We start from the raw sequence: 24063 nt of genomic DNA on the forward strand, positions 1-24063 counted from the left end.
ATAATATTATTACATTTTAATACATCAGCTAATGATATAAATCGACTTGAATAATACAAAAATAAATGACTAACTAACGAATATTTCACCCCTTGATGTAGCGAGCGGATGGTATCGTCCGCCCACGGCAGCCTCTTCGTTGGCCGGGTGGACCAATCGCGTGAGGCGCCGGGGGCTTCCCGGGGCGGATCCGCTCTATTGATTTGAGACGGCCCACGGGGCCGGCTCTCACCCGGCGTCTCTCCGCTCACCACGCTCCTCACCACACTCTCACACACAACTCGCTACTCACCACACTCCTCACCACACTCTCACACCCAGCTCGCCACACTCCTCACCACACGCTCACACCCAGCTCGCCTGCCGCTCCTCACGCGGTGCGCTCACCGGCAGCTGTACGTCTCTTATCGCTCGCCTCACCAACAACAACAACAACTCACTCGCTGGACACCGCTCCACGCTCACCACTCACTCGGCCCATCAGCTCAACTCTCACTCACCGCTCACACCACACAGAGCCATGTGGATCTTCGGCTACGGCTCGCTGGTGTGGAAGGTGGACTTCCCCTTTGAGACCCAGCTGGTGGGCCACATCAAAGACTACAGCCGCAGGTTCTGGCAGGGCAGCACGGACCACCGCGGGGTGCCGGGCAAGGTGAGCTGCTAGCCCCACGTGCCCTGCGTGGTGAGTTGTGAGGGTGAGTGTGGTGAGAGTGATGGGTGAGTGTGGTGAGTTGTGAGGGTGAGTGTGGTGTGAGTGTGGTGAGTTGTGAGGGTGAGTGTGGTGAGTGTGGTGTGAGTGTGGTGAGAGTGATGGTTGAGTGGTGAGAGTGATGGGTGAGTGTGGTGAGTGTGGTGAGGGTGATGGGTGAGTGTGGTGAGAGTGATGGGTGAGTGTGGTGAGTGTGGTGAGGGTGATGGGTGATGGGTGAGTGTGGTGAGTTGTGAGGGTGAGTGTGGTGAGGGTGATGGGTGAGTGTGGTGAGGGTGATGGGTGAGTGTGGTGAGGGTGATGGGTGAGTGTGGTGAGAGTTATGGTTGAGTGTGGTGAGAGTGATGGGTGAGTGTGGTGAGGGTGATGGGTGAGTGTGGTGAGAGTGATGGGTGCGTGTGGTGAGTGTGGTGAGGGTGATGGGTGATGGGTGAGTGTGGTGAGTTGTGAGGGTGAGTGTGGTGAGGGTGATGGGTGAGTGTGGTGAGGGTGATGGGTGAGTGTGGTGAGGGTGATGGGTGAGTGTGGTGAGTGTGATGGGTGAGTGGGTGAGAGTGGTGAGGATGATGGGTGAGAGTGGTGAGGGTGAGTGTGGTGAGGGTGATGGGTGAGTGTGGTGAGGGTGATGGGTGAGTGTGGTGAGAGTGATGGGTGAGTTGTGAGGGTGAGTGTGGTGAGTATTGGGTGAGTGTGGTGAGAGTGATGGGTGAGTGTGGTGAGAGTGAAATTGAGCGGTGAGCGTGTGGTCGATGAGTGAGTAAATTATATTTTCGGTACCACGGTGGGTGGCAAATGCTCATTATGATTTTCTTGTAGAACGTCATCGTAAGGTCACACATACCTATGATAGCAAGGTCCTATTGGTAGCATTCGATAAGACAATATGGTGACAAAGTGTACAGGATTAAGGAAGGTACCGTATGTTTGATGGAGAATATAATTTTGCGGTGAAAACAAACGAATGTGATGTGAAACATTTATGCAGTATGAAAGTCACTAATAAGTGTATCAATGAACCAGGTAAGTACGCTATGCTATCTGCCCATGGTGGACACATGGTGGACACTGCTCAAGATGTTACTTGCCCATGGTGGAGACTAGAGAAGCATTTGCCAACCCAGGTGGTACCGGCCAACTCAGGTGGGCCTAATGCAGGAGGCGAGAGTCGGGGCAGGGCACGGATCGCTTGTGACCGGAGCTGCCCGGAGCTGAGTACAGGAATATCAAGGCCGTAGCCATGGAGTCAACATTGGGGGGGGCCAAATCTTCCAGGGAGTCTGGGGGTCCCAACCCAGAAAAAAAAAATCTAAATTTGAAAACTCATTTCCTGCCTGAAATATTAAATAATTCACTAGCACATGGGATGGACTTTTAATTTATTTTTTACAACAATGCCTAATAGTGTATTGTTTACATTGCTCTGTTTTTACTTTTTTTTACCATGTATTGTTTCATTATTTGCAATGGCAGAGATTAGGGATTAATAAAATACAACCATAGCCACAATCATATAAACAGAAATCTATGCATTGATTTATATGAAGACAAGTCCAGATATTGTGGCCAAGGTTTAGCAAATATTTTTTATTTATTTACATAACATAGCAAAACATTTATATCGCAATATATTGGGGGGGGGCATTTTGAGCATATTAGAATATTGGGGGGGATGTGTCCCCCCAAATATATATTATAATTACGGCCTTGCTGAAAATATAACCCCGGGTGGTTGGGCGATTAGAAGCTCCAGAAAAAAATAGGAGTAGTCCTCGACTTACGAACGTGCCCCGGTCCCTGAGACCCGTTCGTAAGTCGAACGGTTTATGGGTTTGAACACAATACTTTACTGTAATTAAATGCACACACGGTCAGTGTTATAAAATGTGTTATGGTTAAACATAAAAGAGGAGCATTGTTGAACTTATAAATAATAATAAATATTGTACATTTGAATATAACGATGTAATAAATACTGTGTAATTTTTAAAACATTAAATAACATAAATAGGAACAAATGTGTGAATTATTTTCACTTACCTTGAGTTCTGATGCTGGCTTGCTTGTCAGAAGGGGGGCGCATTGAGTGACCACAATTGTACACACACAGGGCGCGCACGCACACAGACACCCTAGTGACAAAGATCCCCCGTGTAGCCTGAACGAACTATTACTGGCCAAGACTAATAAGAGAATCCATTGAAATTGAGAGAAATACAAATCATTTTAACCGCTCTGACAGCTGCAGGCTTAGTGCATCCTGGAAGCGTATTGCAGTACATATGAAATTAACGAACTCCAACAACATATACGTGTGCGAATTTAAAATGATTTGTATGCTTTGCACGTGTCATGAGCATTTACATTTATATTAATCACCAAATTGGTGCATCGTTATGTGCCTACCTGCTGTCATTATGGTTAAAATTCATACACTTTTTAACCATTTTCCATTCGGATGATGTACATGTACGTCATCAGTTATTCTTCCGGTTCCGTTCCAACAAAATAACTTTATCGGTACCGAGGCGCCCACAAGGCCATGCGGGATGGCGTTGTGGCACAGTTTGGCGACGGCTGTCATAGAGTGCGGTCGTGTCGCAACAGTTCTCAGCGGTAGGTACGACGCCTTTAAAAACAACGACGCCTTTAAAAACAACGACGCTATGCGTCTCTAAATATAATTTAACGCTAACCGCTTGCGCGTTCCGAGATTCGGTGATGAACAGGCCACCGACCCTGCAATTTGCAGACGTGTTGGAATGGGAAAGGGTGAACTCTGGGATTTAAGCCATGGCCTCTGCGTTTAATGGCCTACGCTTGCAAATGATAGTGTCGCTCTCTTCTTGGACAACTTTGACATTTCTCATGACTTGGTAATGCCCACAGAAATAACCGGATGGCAGCAGGAACACTGGCATGATAGAGTGGTGAGCACACTGGACTCGCATTCCAGAGGTCGCTGCATCGTCCGATCTGCTGGTTCGACAGCTGAAACAATGGGCAAGTTGCTTAAATCCTCCGGCCTCTGTGCACCCAGAAATACGAGCGTCAGTGTGCACGTGGCTAGGTACAATGTGGGCACTCCCCCCTCTCCCCAGACATCTGACCAATCGTGGACGAGTTGGACACAATACCCTCTCATGAATGGTCTCTGGAGCTCTCCGCAAGCGGAGGCCCATTTTGCCAGCAGTGGTGTGCACCTTTACCATTTGTTTACCAGCAGTCACGTGTCGTATTAGTACTATATAAACGAAGTAAAGACATGCCTAGCTTACGCAGTATGGTCCTGTGCTCTTCTTGCTTATGGCAATATGTACAGGAGTTAAATACCAATGTGAAGATCATCTATCCACGAGAGGGCTTCAGGAGAGAGTTTGTGTAGTGCAATCCTGTGACCATATGATCGGACATATCCCGTGTGGCGAGTCACTCGTTATGGTTACAGGTACGAGCACATGGATTGTGGCCAGGTGATGTGTAAGTACAGTAATTTCCCGGTTTACGTCGGGGATGAATTCCTGAAAGGGGCGACGACGAATATCGAAACGACGTCAATCGAAACGGTGCACAGGGCCGTGGGTGGAGGCGAAGGCTGAGAGGCGACAGATACGAGGACGGACGGACGATGCTGTGAGCGACTTGAGTGTGGGTTGAGGCGCGGCAAATAGAGTAGTAGCAGTGTTAATAAAGTGACGACGTATTTGCGAAACGACGTGAAAGGGGAGACGTAAATCGGGGGAATTGCTGTGCTGAAAATGTAGTTTGAAGCTGTGTTTGTTGTACACTGGTGTCTTGTATTTTTGACATGACATAAGGGAATATTGAAGGAGAGAGTGAAGGAGATATCTCCTCGAGGATGTGCCGCACCTAGTAGCCCGGCCCTTTGACAGACTGCCAGTTTCTGAACCGAAGAAAATATGCATCATGTTGTGACTAAAAGATCAGATATTTATTCCACACATCTATACCGATAATTATGTGCATATGCTTAAACAAGGGGATATTGAGACGTTAGTGGAAGGCCCCAAAAAAATGTAAAGTATTATTATAGATGGTACAATACATTTTATAAAATGTCCTATTTGATTTTATTGGTTGATAAAGTGTTTTGAATGGAAATATGTTTTACATTAAATATGTTGTTTTATTGCGGTTGAGTTGTACCATTTAGCTGTGTGGACACACCACAACGATGGGGAGTTGAGTAGAATATATCATCGAAACTCGTTGGCTCTTGATTCGCAAAAAAATGTTTAGCAAGAATACTGCGCCTTTAGGATTCTTTGGGTTCGGAGTTTATTCCCGAGGCTTACGAACATCGCTTTTGAGAGCAGCACACCCACTGGGAATAAGCTCGTTTAAAGAAATGCTGACGTTCTGGATTTATATTTGTAGGCAAATAATAAAAAAAAACAGCTAGCATGTTGTCTTGAGCAAAATTTTACATTTGTGCTTGAGGGCTGGCATAAATTACCATTGAAATTATCGTAAAAACTTGAGGGAGCATTTTGGCAAGTAATTTCACAGTTGGTGGTTATGAATGTGCCCCATTGGCAATGTCATGAATAGTTCAACGATGTGGCGTGCTTTCATAACTCTTGGTGTTGTGATACGGTAGACTTTAATGTCATAAATTTATCATAGGTTAAAGAACTCTGAATAAGAGAAACATGTTTTATTATTGCTCAAACTTGGCTGTAACGTCGATTTAATGTAACACATATTTGCTATTTCACTCCCACTTATGTTCAATTGTGCTATTATTCTTTGGTTCTTCCGGTAAAGTCACGTAGATAGGTTCAAACACATACTTCACCAGGAATATAACATTCTACAAACAAGTTGAAGGCAGCCCAATTGGTTCTCCCTTATCTCCGGTTGTAGCCAATGTTTTCATGGACAAATTTGAGACAGACGCCATCCAGGCATCCACTCTGTCCATCCTTGTGGAAGAGGTACGTAGATGACACGTTTGTAATTTGGCACATGGCCTTCCCGCTCTGAAACAATTTCTCAACCACATAAATTCCATACACCCAGCCATCAAATTCACCATGCAGGTGGAAAAGGATGGCACGCTACCATTCTTGGATGTTCTAACCAAAAAGAGACCAGATGGCTCAATGGGCCATTCTGTCTCCAGGAAAGCCACGCATACGGATGCCTACCTAAAACCTGACTCACTCCACCATCCATCCCAGAAGAATTCCCTCATCAAAACTTTACACCATAGAGCTCGATGTATTTCCGACCATCACCACCTAGCCAGTGAACTAGAGCACGTACACCAAGCTCTCAAGATGAATGGATATTCAGACTACACAATCCGTAAAGCTATCACCCCAACCGTTGGGAAGGAGCCATTTGGGGACCCAATCAAAACCATCATCTTGCCATACATAGCAGGGGTCACCAAAAATATTTACAAAATCACGAGCAAACACAAGATCCAGGTTAGATTTAACACAGTACATAAAATTCGTGATCTGATCCCATCTGTTAGGATAAGATCCCTGACATGCAATACCCCGGCGTCTACAAACTAAGCTGTGTCTGCGGCAGTAGTTACACTGGGGAAACTAAGCGACATGTCTCAGACCGTGTTCGTGAACATCAGGCAGATCTGAAACACGGTAGGACCAATACCTCAGCCGTGGCTCATCATTGTTTTAATGCAGTGGGCTCACAAAATGATTTCTCTAAGACGAAGGTACTTTGCAAGCCCACTGACTGTCACCAAAGATTCGTTCATGAAGCCATCCATATATATAGACACGGACACAATTTCAACCGAGAGGCTGGGTACAAACTCACCAATCATTGGAAGGACGTCATCAACCAGTTTAAGTCATAATTAGCTGTAATGTTTTTATCTTGTCACCTTCCGATGTTAGTTTTATTTTACTTAATATGGGACAAGCAATTCCAGTTCCTGCGGTGTCGCCCCCTGCATTTGGAGTACCACAAGTTTTTTATTTCTCCACGGCTCGTACGTTTACCCAATTACATAACCATTGCTGCTGGTTTACCAGGACGCTTGGGCTACGCCCATTTTTAACCTTTAAAAACACCTTGCCTTGGGTGGCTTCCCACCTCCCCTTTTTTCCACCTAATGACGACCGCTTGTGTTGCGATCGAAACGTCGTAGTTTCTCGTTTATTTTTTTACCTATCTACGGGATTTTGATTTAAAGCTTTCGTGACTGCAGGGATTCATCGTCGTGAGAATTATTTTAACATGTTTTATTTTTATTATTTTATTATTTTCCATCTACGTGACTTTACCGAAAGAACCAAGAAGACTATCTACGGGACTTTACCGAAAGAACCAAAGAATATGAATTCCTGCAGTCAGGAAAGCTTTAAGTCAAGATACAATTGTGCTGTTGGCATTGTCTTAGTATAAAAAAAGGAATTACTACAGCAAGCCGCGCACCACCACGTTATCACGGAGCAGTCCCAGAAGATGTCACATAACTACTCCCGATGACATTTCAAAAGGCATTTTTTCCACAGTACGAACACACCTTATAAAATGTGTGCCCTGTACGTCAAACTGAAATGTCTTGTTTAGCCACGGGGCACTTTTATCGATGTAGATTTGATTTAAATAACAGTAGTCTGCTGCCAAATTACAAAGATGCATAGATGTAATCTAATTCACTTGAACTTTATATTGTCAAATTCACAATCTTATTTTCTGAAGTGAGGTCAATTGGAGTGCTTCTCTCTAATGTGATGGTCATAATCCAGAGTTGTTGGATATATCAAATAAATGGGAAAGCACACACGAAGGTAAGTATGAACTTTCAATTGAAAATAGTGTGTGTGTTTGTTCTGTAATTCACACTCAGGTCACCGACTTTGGCACAATTGTGATGAACAGAAGCATAAAATACAGTGCTGAACAAAAATGTTGTGATTCGTTAGATATGTTTTGAGTCGGGACAAGTAATGGTGTGGCTAATTTGTGTCGTAAGACCCTCTACCACCCGACATAGCCAAAACAAGTGAAATTGTCAAGTGGAGAATTATATGTTTCTAATTATTTTTGTTCTAGCTCACTGGTGAAATGAAAAACAATTCTCGCAACCAAATGTAGCAATTATATACATGACATTTTGCCTGAAACTATGTGAGTCATCTTCAGGGAAATTCGGGAAGTCCGGTTCCTTAAACCCATTGAATGTTTCTTCCACTCATGGAGCAGATGGTAGCTTTGGTACACTCCACATTCTTCTCGCATTATTTTGTATTAAATAATCACTGGCGATGTTTGCCTTTTGTTAATGGTTGATATTGGCCATACAATTTTGTAATATTTCCTCTAACTGCTGAGGTCCCCCGACTGTAGAGTAATTTTGGATACGATAACCCTCCAGGAAGCCAAGCAGGGTCCCATTGGCGATTCTTCAGCAGTGCTCTTCGTTTGCAGTTAAGCTTTTGGTGACAAGTCAAGAGAGACAATGCCAAAGGCCACCATCCATATTTACACACTTTATATTCTACGGCTTCTTGCAGTGCACGTTTCCACATTAACTATGGATTGATATCGTGCAGCAGACAAGAGAAGCTTAATTATGCCCCCAAATTTTGGTCGGAGCCAGAAAGACTGCTGTTGTAGAACTGGCAAGTTGTTGTGATACTTTGCAATATTTTAGACACACCAGTTTCTTGATTTGACGAGTAAAACATATTACAAATACATTTACAAAAAAATATATATTACAATTGATTAGATTGTGGCGTAATATTTAATTACATTCCGTAATATGTATTTATTGCCATCCGGCGTTTGTGATCAAATACAAGTCGTGTGCTGTGGCTCGATAAATCAGAAAAGTATACTCTCTAGACTGTCAGTTTAACACGTAGCAGGCTTTCGCGACCAATATCATACATCATACAGGTTTTTGTGGGTTAGATCGTGTAAATATATAAATGTGTCGTTAAACCCACCACCACCCGACACAGCCAATTAGAAAGGTTTGTCACGTAAACAGAACATGCCAATTTGTTACTAGTCCAGCACACCGGTGTGTTGGAGAGCAAAGCCACAACATTTATAATTTGTCAGTAATTACAACTAGCTCCATCAGGTGACATCCAGATTTGTGGAGAAATCAGCCTGTTTCATTCCTTAAACAGAGGGTAGATATGTTGACAACACTTGTGTGCTCTTCTTGCGCGAAGTGGGGGGGGGGGGGGGATTAATGAATGCATATAGATGACTATGGGTACTGTGTGTAAGGTGCAGCCCTGCAATTGCTTGTTCACACCACGACTGGCAGAAGGACAGGCACGAGAGGAAGCTCTCGAGAGGAAGCTCTCGAGAGGAAGCTCTCGAGAGGAAGCTCTCGAGAGGAAGCTCTCGAGAGGAAGCTCTCGAGAGGAAGCTCTCGAGAGGAAGCTCTCGAGAGGAAGCTCTCGAGAGGAAGCTCTCGAGAGGAAGCTCTCGAGAGGAAGCTCTCGAGAGGAAGCTCTCGAGAGGAAGCTCTCGAGAGGAAGCTCTCGAGAGGAAGCTCTCGAGAGGAAGCTCTCGAGAGCTCCCTATACAGTGTACCTGGACGACTCTTCTACCCTGGCCAAGAGGTGGGAGTTACTCCCATTTTACCCCGTCACACGCGACCTCCCGATCGACTAACCATGTTGCACCCATGCCTGGGTGGACAGAGGTGGCAGGGATTTAAGAAAGTTGCACAATTGTATCAGCTGCCACGCCGGGAGAACGACATTTAATCGGCGGCCTCTGGATCGCAAGTCCGGTGTGAAAACCATCACAGCACGGCAGCGGCCCTGTAGATTGTGTAAACATTCATTATATGGACACATTCATGTTTTATGTGCTTTAAAAATGATTTTGACTAATGTACACTATAAGTGGGACCTAATGTAAATAACGATCAGACATTTGTGCTGAGCAGTAGCATTTCATGGGACCCGTGGCCAGCACTGCTTTATGGTTTAACCCGACAGAGCCAGCGTGATGTTTGCACACAACAGGAGACATTATTGCATTCAGAGAGGGCCTCGCATCCGAGGGGGAGCGACTTGGCATATAACACCGTAAACATCTGAGCGATAAAAACAGAGCGGGTTGGACAGCTACTTTGTGCTTGGTTTGCGTTTTGATTGTCGATGGAGAGAAGAAACATTGAACCTTTGTTATTTTGGCTCTTATAAGAAACGGTGAGTAGATTATGTTGCTCTACCTTGGATTGTAATTGCAGAGTATTGTTTTCTTTATTACATCAAGCACAGCTTCATGGACTATTTGTAGATGTTCCTTTTTTCTAAAAATCAGCATGCTGTGTCATTTTGGAGACCCTTTAATATTGCACTGCGTGTAGCAATAGTGCTATGGACCAATGTCCGCAAGCCTCCAGTACACGAACACAACATACTGACATTCTCGCAACTCTTTTTAGTGAATCGGAAGTGAATTTCAGCGATTGACATCGTTTATTGATAAATTGATGCATCACTGCATTCCATTATTCTTTCGTCAACAAAAGCCAATATAAAGTAAATCGTTAAACTAAAAACGTACTGCTGAAATTACAGAGGCTTTATACGTTTAGACAGTCACATCAAAAACAGTTTGGCAACGATTTCCCCTTTCTTCCAAAGAATCAACTTAATGAAACGTTTTACTCATTCGCTAAAGCGTCAGCAAACATCTGGGCTACTTTTTTTTTGTCTTAAAGGCACTTGAGATTTTGTTTGGCCAAAATGAACGGTATGGCCTCACCAAAACGTCTGAAATGTGTTAGAATTGTTGCAAGCGAGCTGCTCTTTGTAATTTATGCCACGGTTTGCCATATGAATTTAGACTCGTGGTTGCTTCTCTGAATACCAGTGCTCGCATTCATTGGCACCGCTACGTTCTGTTGCGTTGCACTTCAACGCTCATTTGGTATTTAACCGTGACTTTTCAGTTTAGATGTTTCATTTCAGTTACTGTGTTCTCCTGATTATACCATCCATTTATTTTTATTTAACGAAAAGCTTGGGGGTGCTCCCTATAATCCGGCAATTGGCCTTTATTGCCACCATGGCTACTCCCACCGTTACACGTGCGACCAGGTTTAAATAACATGATTGAGCCTGGCTACATTAGACCACGCTGTCACTTATACCATGACCATATACTCCAGATGATGAGGCAATCTTTTCCCCCAATGTCTGCTCCACGCTCCCTTACTTTATATCTGACAACAATGTTCCCCGCTTTTCCGGGTTGGCGTATTCTAAGTTTCAACTTTTTTTGTTTCAAAATGACCCAAATGTTGGAGCACATCTTACCTTCCAGAGCACCTTACAATCTGGAGAATACGGTACAGTGTAATAATGACATTACAGCAATTTAGTTTGGCAAGTAAAATTATCTCAGGGCCTGTATCGTTGATATCATGCTGTGATACCATATGTGGCTTCAACTGGTTGTATTCACAGTTGATATTTAATTTACTAATATATTCTATCATCATTTGCAAGATTGGAAATGCTGTACTGTCTTGTAATGGTTTCACATTAATATGCACGCATGTTTAAACTGTGACATTTACAATCTATTTTACATCAGGGGAAATTATATAAATTCGTATCCACAGCCCTCTTATTCGCAATGCCTAATGTCCGCCGGGCTGACTGCAGTCTTTATATTATCCTTGTATTTCACAAGTAATAGAACGTATATAGTCCCTATACAGTATGTTGCTCCTTCCACTTATTCAAAGGAATATGGATACTAGACTAGCCGGGCTGCCGATCATGGGCATCTTCCTATTATCTGGAGGTTTTCAGATAATAATAATATGCAGGAGCTGCATACGAGTGCTAAATGGATCCTATTTGACGTGCCATGCCTCTATAATTAAAGGCCACCAACATTGCGCCTCTAAATCCATCCTCTTATCAGCAATAATCTTCAGATAATAAAGATTGATGATGATGGAATGACTGTGATGGCAGTCACGGATTGAGATGATAGTAACATTTGGGAGTAACGATACATCACCTTGGCAATTTGATCAATTGTCGCGAATCCGCGATCTGATTTTTACAAATCTCTTTTGCGTTGTTTCGGTCTCGTTCGCATGCTCTCTCGCCATTATCCCAAATGTAACATGAGAATATAATTCACTTTGTTGATGATTTACGATCACTCGATAATAAGACCTGTTTAGCAGACGCGTCGGGCACATGCAGATTCAGTTCTAGCCTCCAGGATGAATGTTTTCACACAGTTCGTCTGTGTACGCCTAACTGCCATGCACTTTACCCGGAGGCTCAATGATGCAATGCATTAAAGTCACGCAAACCTGTTTATTGTGAAAACAGCATGGCGTAAGGTGAATAAAGTGTGGCTTTCTTTTCTCTGATATGCATTGATTGCATGCAATTTTTCCAAAGGTCTTTTTATTGCAATTCCGGGATTGTATTGTATGTAAAATAGAGTCCGCAGTCAAGAGTTGAATTTCTTAGGTTCTGTGCAATCCTGCATTTGTTTTCGTTTCATGCCATCGCTGAGGTTATAACCACAGCAACAGTTAAATTAGTTTTCTGAAAAGTGAATCAGAAAAATTAAGGCGTAATAAATACATAGAGAAAAATTGTAAGCCATCTCAGATTTGCTGATGCCATAGTTATAACAACTGAAATTAAACTACAGAAATTATTATTGAAGATCATTATGAAGAAAGCTGCTCTGCTCAGCTGAAGATAATTATTGTACTTATTATACAATGAAAGCAGTGGATAGCAGGTCAGTATACTTACAGAAGAGAGACTGCATTTGTTTTATTTTTGTACCCAGTATGGTCACTGGGTAATTTACATTCGTCTTCTAGAACCCTGGAGGAACGTATTATTCATCTGGCACAGCATTTTACTCGAGTATAATTTTAGATAACAATGACGTCACCCTACGCCATGCTTTTCATGACATTTGCACAATGGCAAGACAACTTTACAGAGTTTCGGGTGGCTTTAGTAAAAACTATCCTAGAATTGTATGGTTGACAGTATTTTGTTTTTATGAACCGAAACAGTTTAGCAGAGTATTTCCGTGCCAATTTGAACAATACTAGAATGTTGGCGGCCTACTCAGCTGCCTTGTTCTCGCTCCTGCGGAGGACTTCCCGGCACGGGGGGGGGACCTTGACCGTGGCCCCCACCCACGTCCGCTTCTTTCCCCTCGGCCCCAGTGTGTGCAGATACTACGAACTCTATTGTATATACACTACACACCCTACAGATACTACTGACTCTATTGTATATACACCTACACACCCTACAGATACTACTGACTCTATTGTGTGTAGGGCGTGTAGGCATAGACACCTCCACACCCTACAGATACTACTGACTCTATTGTGTGTAGGGCGTGTAGGCATATACACCTCCTCGACAGACCTGTTCTGCACCTGAGAACGGCCGAAACGTCGTGAGAATTATTTTATTATGTTTTATTTTTATTATTTTATTATTTCAATTCTACGTGACTTTACCGAAAGAACAAAGAAAATAGACATTATTTACACTTACATTTCAATGATCAAGGCTAAAGGGTAAGATCGCTGATCCTGATTAAATAAACCTCCAAAATCACTATTTACATATGTAGGATTGGTGTGAAGATGTTTTTATAACACCTTCAAAATCTGTTTTCTTTCCTACATGTTTGTGGTCTACGTGGAGTCCGAGTCACTGACCCCCATTGAGTGAGGAGCGGCACAATTGACCCAGCATACACAGCAAGATGTTTATTTTTGCGCAAGCACATTTACCGGGACACCCGGATAGCCTGCCCACGGATGATGAAGAATTAACTATACTTTGCATTTTTTTAAGGAAACCAATTCACGACTTGTGCCCCGGCGTTTTTGAGCCGAGTATCGAGTGTCGCTGAAAGTGCGAATCAAGCCGCTCGTTTGTAAAGTTCAGCCACGGCGAGCAGCGGAGTGGCGATAAGCCGCCCGGGAGGTGTGCTCGTGCATAGTGATGCGCTCCCTGTTTGTACAGCTTGTACTTTTTAGCGGGATCTGACGTTGAAATGCGTGCAATCCGTCTTTACTCAAACGCGCACGACAGTTTGGTTGAATTGAAAGCAGCAGTAGCAGCCCGCACTTTGCCGATCTCTGTGCACACTGCTGCTGCCAGGCGATGTTTTTTGTTTTTATTTCCCACTGAGCTCGTGCTGGAGCGGACTGCGTGTTTGCATTAGAATGGCCAACGGGATAAAATTATGATGTGTAGTTGCTGCGAAAGCTTTTTCTTATTCATATAACTGCCATAGCAATTCAGTTTATAATATATATATATAAAAAATACACAATGTGCTACTTGTGTGCACTTAAGCAACATCACGTTGAAAGTGATTTAAACAAAAAATCTTGTTCAAAGGTGGCCGGGGTGGCTCGGAGGTCCGAGCACGCAGCCAGCATCGCTGACGTCAATGGCCAGGATGGCGTAGACCCAAACACCCTCCAGAGGGTCTCTCCAGAGCTCCCTCGAGTGGAGGGGGACTCCTCTGCCAGCAGCTTGCACTTTTTTCTCTTTTGTAATACAGGCCTGGATATGTCAAATGTCAGAATTTAATTTAAATCCGGTGAACTTTGGACTAAAGCACAGGGCAGCATGCTTAAGGTATGCCTTGTTCTTCTTACAGCATGTGCCGATTAGTGTTACCCAGAGCGTGAACTGTGTGTGCTGCATCCAGTAACTTTGAATGTGATTTTGTCTTTTGGCAGCCTGGCAGAGTGGTCACGCTGGTGAAAGACCCTGGGGTGAGTACCTTAGTGTTGCATACACGTGAGCTGCTTGAAGGTTTCCATACACATGGTATATTATAGACGTAACTCTTCAATCCCCCTCCCGCGATCGATGCAATGAATCAATGTAATTCAGGGTTGCCGTTCAGGACGCACCAGGTTGGTTTTCCACCGTAGAACCGAAGCCGTGGAGTCAGCCTGTGGCTGACATTACGCGCGACGAATGAGTCGAGGTGCAAGCAGATGATTGTGTGCTGACACTGCGTTTGAGTTGTACTGACTGATGTCACACAATGAATGCGGTATTTATTAACCACTGCCTCTGGCCCTGTGCAAGACTCGGATGTCTTCTTGTGAGGTCAGCATATCGCAATTTGGTTGCGGCATCAGCATGTCGAGTAGCCAGTGGAAACCCTCCCCCAATTGTGAGGGCGTGGCACTGGCCCACCCCAGATGTGCCAAAAGACAAAGAGGTTATTGGTTTGAATTGATTTGAAAGAAATTACAAAGATCTTCAAATAAAAGTTAATACATCTTCCATGAAGGCTGTTTTTATCATAGAGGAATTTAAAGGGTAGCATTTCTAGCATTGGTGCTTCTTTGTAAAGAAAATTTTCCTAATTATATATATATTTTTCTGTGGCAGTGTTAATTATGAAAGTGGTGACTTTTTTATTATCTGGGATTTCAAACAGTGCCTTACTTCTCTATTAAAATTCTATAGAGGAGTGTTAATCGATTGGCTGCCAGTAAAATTAAGTTTCAGCTGTGACGAATTGACATTCAGAGTTGCAAAATATACGATTCAGATAAATGACGTTCCTGTTACAGATACGTTTAGCCACACGCTCAGTGTTCAATTAGCTCACTTTAAAGTACAATACGGTAACTTTAAGATCTCAAATAAATACGATGACTCGCACTTGTTAAGATGAGGTAGTAACATAATTGAATGCCTAATAAATTAATCAAAACTGGCATACATTTATTATTGACAGCGTTGTATTTGTCTTTGCGCGTAGCTCTACGCGCTACATGTGTTGACGTGGAATGTTGAAACGTGTTCAGCGTAAAACTGAAAGGTGCGCTTAAAAAAATAAAAACTCCCACAGCGTAAGAATGGCTCATTTCATCCCTCGCGTGGAAGCTGACTGTCCAACCTGCTGACGAATGGTTGCATCAGCAGGTCAAAGTGCGCCAATGCTACGAGGTCTCTTTGTGCTTCCCTTTTGGAATGTTCGGAGCCAATCAGGCCGGGCAGACCTCGTGCCCTGTTAATAGCTGGCATCGTGTAGCTTCCTCTGCCGCTTTAGCTGTACAATGGAGAAAAATCGTACGTCTTTATTTTGAATTATTTTGTTAATTGTCATACTGGTGGCCCAGGCCACTCTTGCAAATGAGACTCTATCGTGGTTAAACAAAATACATTTTACTCAATTTATCCTCTTCCATAAAATCAAAAGAGTTGCATCTTCATTAGTTGAGTGTATTGTACAGAAACGATTCAATCAATCGTATGTGAAATGTTAATTTACATCAGGTGTGTATTGACACCTGTCCGTTGCACGTCCAGAAGATGAGATGTAGCCACAACATTGTTTGCGTGTGGGAGCTAAGTGGACTTTCGGGTGGTTTTACGGGCCTTCAACCAGCAGTGCATTTATCATGGCTGATGATGGGTCCATCACATGCCCTGGAGAACCAATTACAACATTTCGAACCTGGAGCTGTTCGTGTTACCATTGGCTGAAAGTTGTCTCGTGAGAACTCGTATCGCTTGGCGCATGTGATGCTATGCAGGGCAGTTTTATCAACCGGCATTCAAGCTGACAACTGAAACGCAACGGTCAATGCGGAAAGTAAATACATTTTTACATCTCTTGCATGCGACAGAGCCCCACGATGTATAAAGAGTGGATACCTCGTGCATTAGATTCAAGACAAATTTGGAAGTGGGCAGTTGAAGAACGCACGGCGTTAGCCTGTTGGCTGTAGTGCCGGCGTTACCCTGTTGGGTGCTGCATGGTGTGGTGGTGGTGGTGAGGTCATCGTTTAGTGAAGTCAGCACCGTGTTTAACTGAAGATGTGACTGATCGCGCTAATTGTTAAATGTGTTGTGCTAGTCATTGCACCGCTATAAAGAAAATACAAGCTTACGTTATTGTATTTGTGAGATTGATTCTGCTTGAAATAATTTATGTTTCCATCGCTTGTTTTCACAGTTAAGAAAGCAAGGAAAATTAATGTTCGTGGAGGTTATTTTATTTGAAAACATGTGAACAAACTGCAGTGTGTGCACTTGTTGAAAGAGCTTATTTCACAGGCTTCAAGGCATGTACTGCCCATTATTAAACATGGTTTTTTCCAGCATGGTAATGTTCCATTATGCGCCGGTATTGCATTCACCGTGTGCTAATGTTATTATTGTATAATACATGTGGTCATGCAGTAACCATTTTATGACACAGTGTTGCAAGTGTTACCACGGCTGACCTTGAGTGGCACTGTACGGTAACACTACCCCCGTCCTCTCACTATGCGCCGTCTTGAGATACACTTGATAAAAATACATTACGAGTCTAAATGTAATCACACGTCGATGACGTTTATTTGGCGGATGCGGTAGTGCCGGAGTGGTTACTGCGCAGCGCTACGAACCCGATTCCCAGCCACGGCTAAGATCAGTGGAAAATCACATCAGAAGCGGCGCTTTGATTTGCTGTGGCATTTAGGCGACCTATGAAATGTCATTGCTACGTGGAACCAACGGACGGAACACATCTGAGAGGACATCCATCAAAGAGAATTGAGCGATGAGATCGGTTCACGTGCGGGTGCCGGATAGATTGTCGCATCGCAGGATCGTGAGAAGTATCGGTGGCTTGGGGTAGACATTCATCCAGCAGTAGGATGATCATGACAGATGATGATTTTGTGGGTCTTTGTGTGATGAACTTACAATACAAGTCAAACCCTCTCTCAATTCCCCCCCCCCCTTTTCAACATGCGACAGAATTCCGTGTGGGGGGTGGCGTATAAAATCCGCGACGACCTCCGGGAGGATGTCAAGCGGAGGCTGGACATCCGCGAGCAGGGTGGCTACAACACGAGCTTCGTGATGTTCTACCCCCGTGAGGTGGAGAAGGAGCCCTTCCTCTCCATGCTCTACGTGGGCACCGAGGACAACCCCAACTTCCTGGGGCCCGCGCCCATGGCGGAGATCGCCCAGCAGATCCTGATGAGCAGCGGCCCCAGCGGGCAGAACACCGAGTACCTCTTTGAGCTGGCCAACACCATGAGGAGGCTTGTGCCCGAAGCCCCCGACCAGCACCTGTACACGCTCGAGGAGATGGTGCGGGAACTTTTGATCCTCTGCAGCAGCAGCAACAACAGCAGCAATGGTAGTGTCGTGCGTGCTCAGTAGGGCTGCTGCTGCTGCTGCCGATGTCTTTCCCGCCTCTGCGTACGTGGCCGCATGCAGCTGCGGTGTCGCTCCCAGTTCTTTTTTCGTGATGCGTGTGAGCTGACGTTAGCCTCACCGGTAATCGGGAGTTAATCTCAGACGCTAATTGTTAATTGGCCACGGATCAGAATCCTTATCAGAATGAACTGAAAGTGGAACGTGGGGAGGTGTATGGTGCACCTCGGTGTCATGTTTGGAATGCCATGGTTGGGTTTAAGGGAGTTTTTGCCAAGCTACGTTGTATAATATTACAAATATTTAAACAGACCCATTTTAAAAGAGTATTTCTTGAATTGAGCATAATTGGCAGGAATTAAATTTGTATGCGTGTGCTTTAAGTGCCTTTTTTAAAGCCACTTTAACGTTATAGAGAAGTTTGCTGCTCATTAGAAACTTACATTTTATGCAATGTCATATGTTTCGTAATTTTCCATGAGCAGAGTCTCATTTAAACTTTTTCTTTTAAGCTAATTACAAAACAGTAAAGGTGAGGTGTTGAGTCCGTAAAAGTTATGTTTTTCAGTTTGTGCAGAGTAGTTGAATAATGAAATTGCAATGTATGGATTCAGTCAAGGTACAAATGTTACCGACGGCTAGAATACTCAACCTGCCCTGCCCATGGGTTGACGGTTAAACTATTTTGCAATATAAAATGTAAACATGCATCGGAATTCATAATAATTGACATAGTTTACTTCAGAGTGCTTGAAAGAGTAGGCCAAGTACCCTTGCAGGGCCTCTCTAGAGCTGCTTCTAGTGGAGGCCCCTTCTAGTCGTGGCTTGACCAAGCAATTGCAGGGCTGCACCTTTATCTTTAACTCCAGGTGTGGCTATTACCATAAGTGTGTTGGCTTGCGTAATTAAGTCTTCCACTAAATTGTCCCCAAGTGTTTGGACCAATTTTAAGTACAGTTACCAATGTAGATTAAATCTATTGTCACTCTACAGACAGTGCTGAGATGAACTTAATGGGAACAATAGTTTGTTTTACTTCATTGAGTAATCTAAAATTATATATTTGACGGTTTTGAAATTTATCAAATATTTAAGCAATTAAATTTCGACATACCTCATGTACCCACCACCTGTTGATAGACAACTTTAGTTATTATTTATTTCACTAAGCTAAAGAGAATTGTGGCAAAAATATCTTTGTATTTTCGGTTCCATATAGGAGCAAATTAGTGTAACGTTTAGAACGTTAGCAATAATATAATTGTATGAATAAAATGGGTTCAGTTAAATCCAAAGTAGTGTGCTAGCTAATGCTTTTAAGTGAAGATTTCCCAGCAATCGCCAGATGTCTCGTTCCACTTCCGATAAAAACGAATGGGAATACTTGCCTCGTGTGCCCCCCCCTCCAGTCCTAGCTTCAGCGGGCTCGGGTTCGCTTATTGGTGGTTATTCACGTAAAAACTATCTATAATAGAGAATATTACAGTTGATATAATACAGGAGTGTTGAGATGTTCAAACACTAAATAGACAGCTCTTACGAGACATCAAGTCGGCATTAACCACACACAATTGTGGGTAAAACGTGCAAAGAAACATCGTTATATGAGGGATGCGTTGTCCTTGAAGCTGATTGGCCTACACCAGAGCGCCTCCTTCATGGCTTCCTTCACTGGTGCTTTAGACCAAATAATACAAGGACGATGCAAATGCCAAAGAAAATTAGCCTTGGCGTTTGATAAATCGTTTTTTTTTAGAGATGCAGAATTCAAGTTATTGATGTACGGGAGAACTTCTGTTATCCGAGCCCCTATGTACTCGCAACTGCTGTTATCTGCAGCAGCTGGAGGGTCCGCGAAAACTGTTTTTATCTATGGCCCTATTTTAATACTCGCAGTTTTGAGTGATTTTACCCATGGTGCTTAGCAAAGTTGCCTCCTAATAATTACATTGTTTCAAGTGGATAAGAGGGGGGGGGGTCACGTGGCAAATTCGCCCTATTAACCATAGGGATTATTTGCGATATTTCCCCCACAGATAAGAGGAGTCAAATTGCAGATAGCCCTGCCGATAAAAGGATCCACGGTTATTAGTCCCCCATATCACCGTGGATAAGAGGAGATCTCCTGTAGGACACTTATTACAAAAACATTTTTACAAAATGCCATTAGCTCTAATGCACAGCATTATCTGTCGTCCAAAATGACAGAAACAGGCACTGTATTAATTGTCTACCATACCATGCTTAAAGTGCCGTATTGTGTACGCAAAATATATTCAGATGTTGTGTACACAATGGTGAATTCATAATTGAATTACAACAAGTTTACTGACTCGAGGCTAATTTGTTTTTGGACTCCACTAAACCACTGTTTGTGTCTTTCTGTGATGTTTGCATGAACAAATAAGCATCTGTAATTTTCTTTGTTCACCAGTTCGCAGATGGCAGACTTTATGGAACAAAGAAAGCACTTGGGGCAAAACAAAACCAATTTTAATAAGCTGTGCAATATTGTTTTTTTAACATCCACTTTTTTTCAGAGTTAAGACTTCCATCTGTAATATATAAACGAATAGGGACGCTGACGTGGTGCAATGGTGCACACCTCGGACTTGCAATCTCAAAGTCGCCCCTTTGATGTCGATCTCCCAGCGTGGCAGTGGAAACAATGGTGGAAGTTTCTCGAACCCCCCCCCCCCCGCATCTGGCCACCACGCAGTTTGAGTGAACGGCATCCCGCAGTCGGTTGGTCGCTTGTGTGTGGTGGAGTCAAGTAAACCTCTTCCAAGACATCTGACCAGCATGGAAGAGTAGACCAAATACCCTTCAGAGCGGCTCTCTAGAGCTCCGTCGCCAGCAATGGCTTGAGAAAATAATTTCAGGGCTGCACTTTTATCTGCACCACGTGGTGGATTCTATCTTTGAGACAAAATACTGTGGTACACTAAATGCTGGAGAAGATGATAATGATGATGCAGAAGAGGGTGCTGAATTGGTTGACTGTGCTCTGATCCACCCCGACTTATTTTATAAATTCCAACCGTAGATAGATTCATGCATACTCTTTGTTTTTTTCGGTAAAGTCACAAAACAACTATTAGTTGTTTTCATTTAGTTTATTTTATTGATTGTTTTACCTACGTGACTTTACGGAAAAAACAATGAGTATGAATCCTTGCAGTCACGAAAGCTTCAAATCTAAAATTCATGCATCTTTGGGTCGTCCCATTTTCACTCGTTTTTTCCAAATCTGCTTCTTTCTCCACTGTCATCCTGCAACACTTTACTTGCGTGCTTTCGGATGCGCTTCTGCGGCCGTCTGAAAAGCTCGTCCGATGTTATAAAGCCACTGGAGCTATGTACATTTCAATCGAGATTGAAAATGTATTTCTGTAGAACTGCGTTGTGCGTTCAGTTTGTCCTTCCCCCCACATCTCCAATGAGCACGGTTTGCTACATACAGTGTGTAATAAGTTCAACATACATTCACATTCATTGGCTGAAAATAAATGAATTTAAAAGCATAAAATGCAAGACCCTTCTGAAAAAGAATAATTGGACTCCATGTGGCTTTCTGGTAAATAAATAATACTTTTTATTATTATATTGAATGAGCCAACTTCAACATATAAACAGTGATGTTGCCCAATGTGAACTGGTGTCCTTATGTATACATGTACATTCGTATGTGGCAATGACGGAAGTCTTTAACACTTCCGGCAAAATATTGGTGTTATGGTAAGGATTGTTTTCTTTTTAGTTAAGTGGTTGCTTATTTTGTAGATACTGTCAGAGAAAATAAAAACACTCATTGACCGGAAAATGTGGTGCCTACCGATACATCTGGCCTGTGAAGTACATCGGGATGATTACGCATTTGTGAAAAAAAGACTATGTATACGTTCATATATTCTTCACGCGTTGTAAAGCCCACGAACCATGCTCACTGTTCAATGTTGCCTTGAATTGCGCGCATGTCAGTTGCGTGTTGTGCGGGTGACCAAGCACACGGGGTGCGGTGGAGAGGGAACTCAACGCGCTTGCTCGCCATTCTTTAGTTCACACATCGTGAACGCCCGCCGATGTACTCTACAGAAATGGCGTGTTCAGCACCATTCGGCTGTTGTGTAACATTGAAGCCATTGTTTGCACGGACACATTTGAAAGATTACAATCTGTTCACATTAATGGCACCCAACACGTAACAGGGGTGTCTGTGAGGAGGCTCCGATCTCCCATCCACGTTGTCCTCGGAGGACTGTGGACGTCTGCATCTCTCGACTTTGCGCTGCGTGCAGATACTCGCACGGCGAACGTCGCCACGCGCAAATGACCGCGTGCGTTCGTGGTCATTTTGCCGCATAGGGACTGCTGTCATTAGGAAAGGGGGGGTCCCCTAGGTAATAAATAAATAAATACAACTGTGGCTGGGCATTCGACTGGTTGAGATGCAAGCGATGTAAGGCGCTCAGAGTTGCTGGCTAGTTTCAAGCACCCAGCACATGCAAATGCATCGCTTATTCATGAGAATCCCATCAATCTGCTCACAATAACCTCACTACCACTATAACCCAGAAGGTTTGATGAAAAAAAAGTTGCATGAATGCCTATCGGGTGTCGGGGATTGTTTATTTATTTGATGGATTTGTTTTCTGCAATGTAACAGCACGACAAAGTCTGCAATAAATACGGTGATTAAATGGATTCGCTGCTCTTTCCGTGGTCACCCATTTTATCCCGTGGCATTCAAAAGTTGGAGAGGTATTTTTTTAACACTTCCAGCACCCCAGACCTGTTACGCAGCGCTGTGGACTCGATATTTGCTTTGCTCTTGTTGATGGTGCGTGTTCTGTGGTTAACATTGATAGTGTACCGGCCAGCATGTGACGGGCACCACATCCACCTCACTTTTCAAGTGACAACCACAGCACGGCTTGGGGCTACTGCGCAACTAGACTTATTGTTCAGCGCGGTCCATTTGTAGACACCCCACTAAAATCAGCCATGGTCAATCCACTGCTGGAGGAAAACGTTACCAAACCATCACCATCTCTCGTGATCGTACAATGGAATAATCCACCTCGCACCCGCACACGCTCATTCGATCGCTCCATCGCCTCGATGGACATTCTGATCTTGCCCGAATAAAATAATGTGGAGAAATTATAGATTACTGTACTTTCTTTAAAAAAAAACCCCTTCGTATGTCCTCTACAAACCTCAATACATTTATTACAATATATCGAGAAATCGCTTTCACAATATACATTCACCCCGTTGGAAGAAATTAAGAGGGAGTCGTTATCGCACCCAGGTCCATGCTTCTTCGTATATCGCACCCAGGTGTGTCTGGGTGCGGGAGACTTGGGTGAAATCGGTCACACCGCACAATCCCATCGGTTTGCATTCACACTGCACTGGTGTAAAGACCAGTGTGCATGCACACCGGCGTTCTTTTGAATGCAGCGAAGCGTTCCTTAGCCTCGCATACTCATCATGGCAACAGCTGCGTTATTTGAACAGTCTTGAGATTGTGGTGTTCCTACATTTATAATATTAATAATGCTTCTTCGGGTGCTGCTTTATCACAGCTTTGTAATTTAACAAGCATTTATATTGTAATTGTTTAATGCCACGGGTGGTAGCATTGGCATATCAAAGTGTTCTTGTACATAAACGGTGTTTTAATAAGGCTCGTAAAGGAATTTTGCCTTTTTGGAATTGTTAAATTGAGTGTCTGCTAAAGGTAACTCAAGTGCGCACTTCTCAGGTTCGACGGCATCAGATTGTATAGTCGTGTGAGTAGAGCACCACCCTGGGACAGCTGTGAATGCGAAGCAGTTGACACGGCAGTGGGAGACGCATTGTGTGAACACGGCGCGTACGTCGAACTACACCTTTGTATTTACCGTAGTCTCTGGATGGGTACGGACAAATGTCAAAGTGGCTAAGAGATTGTTTGCTTGGATATGTGTTTTAATTTGCTCACGCGTGTTCTTGGTGTGTGCATTATAACACACGTAGCGCACGTGTTGTTCTTGCTGACGCATGTGCGTGCCACACTTGCTATTATTTGAAGGTCACTTAATTACAATTTAATGTGACGTTGTTTTGTGGTGGTAAAAATACAAAATGTGCAAGAAAAAATGACGGTCGATC

At 43.5% G+C, this 24063-nt stretch overlaps 1 protein-coding gene across 1 annotated transcript; it reads left to right on the forward strand.

The window, feature by feature from the left end:
* Positions 1-398: 398 nt before the first annotated feature.
* Positions 399-22608, forward strand: CHAC2 (ChaC glutathione specific gamma-glutamylcyclotransferase 2). Its single transcript, XM_078606328.1, has 3 exons — positions 399-655; positions 14466-14501; positions 17500-22608. Exons 1-3 carry the CDS (start codon positions 521-523, stop codon positions 17908-17910), a joined length of 582 nt encoding a protein of 193 aa, XP_078462454.1. The 5' UTR covers positions 399-520; the 3' UTR covers positions 17911-22608.
* Positions 22609-24063: the final 1455 nt, after the last annotated feature.

This window comes from Lampetra planeri, chromosome 25 (genome assembly GCF_965212315.1).
Source record: "Lampetra planeri chromosome 25, kcLamPlan1.2.h2, whole genome shotgun sequence".
Lineage (NCBI taxonomy): Eukaryota > Metazoa > Chordata > Hyperoartia > Petromyzontiformes > Petromyzontidae > Lampetra > Lampetra planeri.

Excerpts from the sequence above, each read along its gene's own strand:
- CHAC2 (XM_078606328.1), top strand. The coding sequence starts at position 521 with ATGTGGATCTTCGGCTACGGCTCGCTGGTGTGGAAGGTGGACTTCCCC. Across the intron at positions 656-14,465 it reads ACCGCGGGGTGCCGGGCAAG|CCTGGCAGAGTGGTCACGCT; the intron begins GTGAGCTGCTAG and ends GTCTTTTGGCAG. Across the intron at positions 14,502-17,499 it reads CGCTGGTGAAAGACCCTGGG|AATTCCGTGTGGGGGGTGGC; the intron begins GTGAGTACCTTA and ends AACATGCGACAG.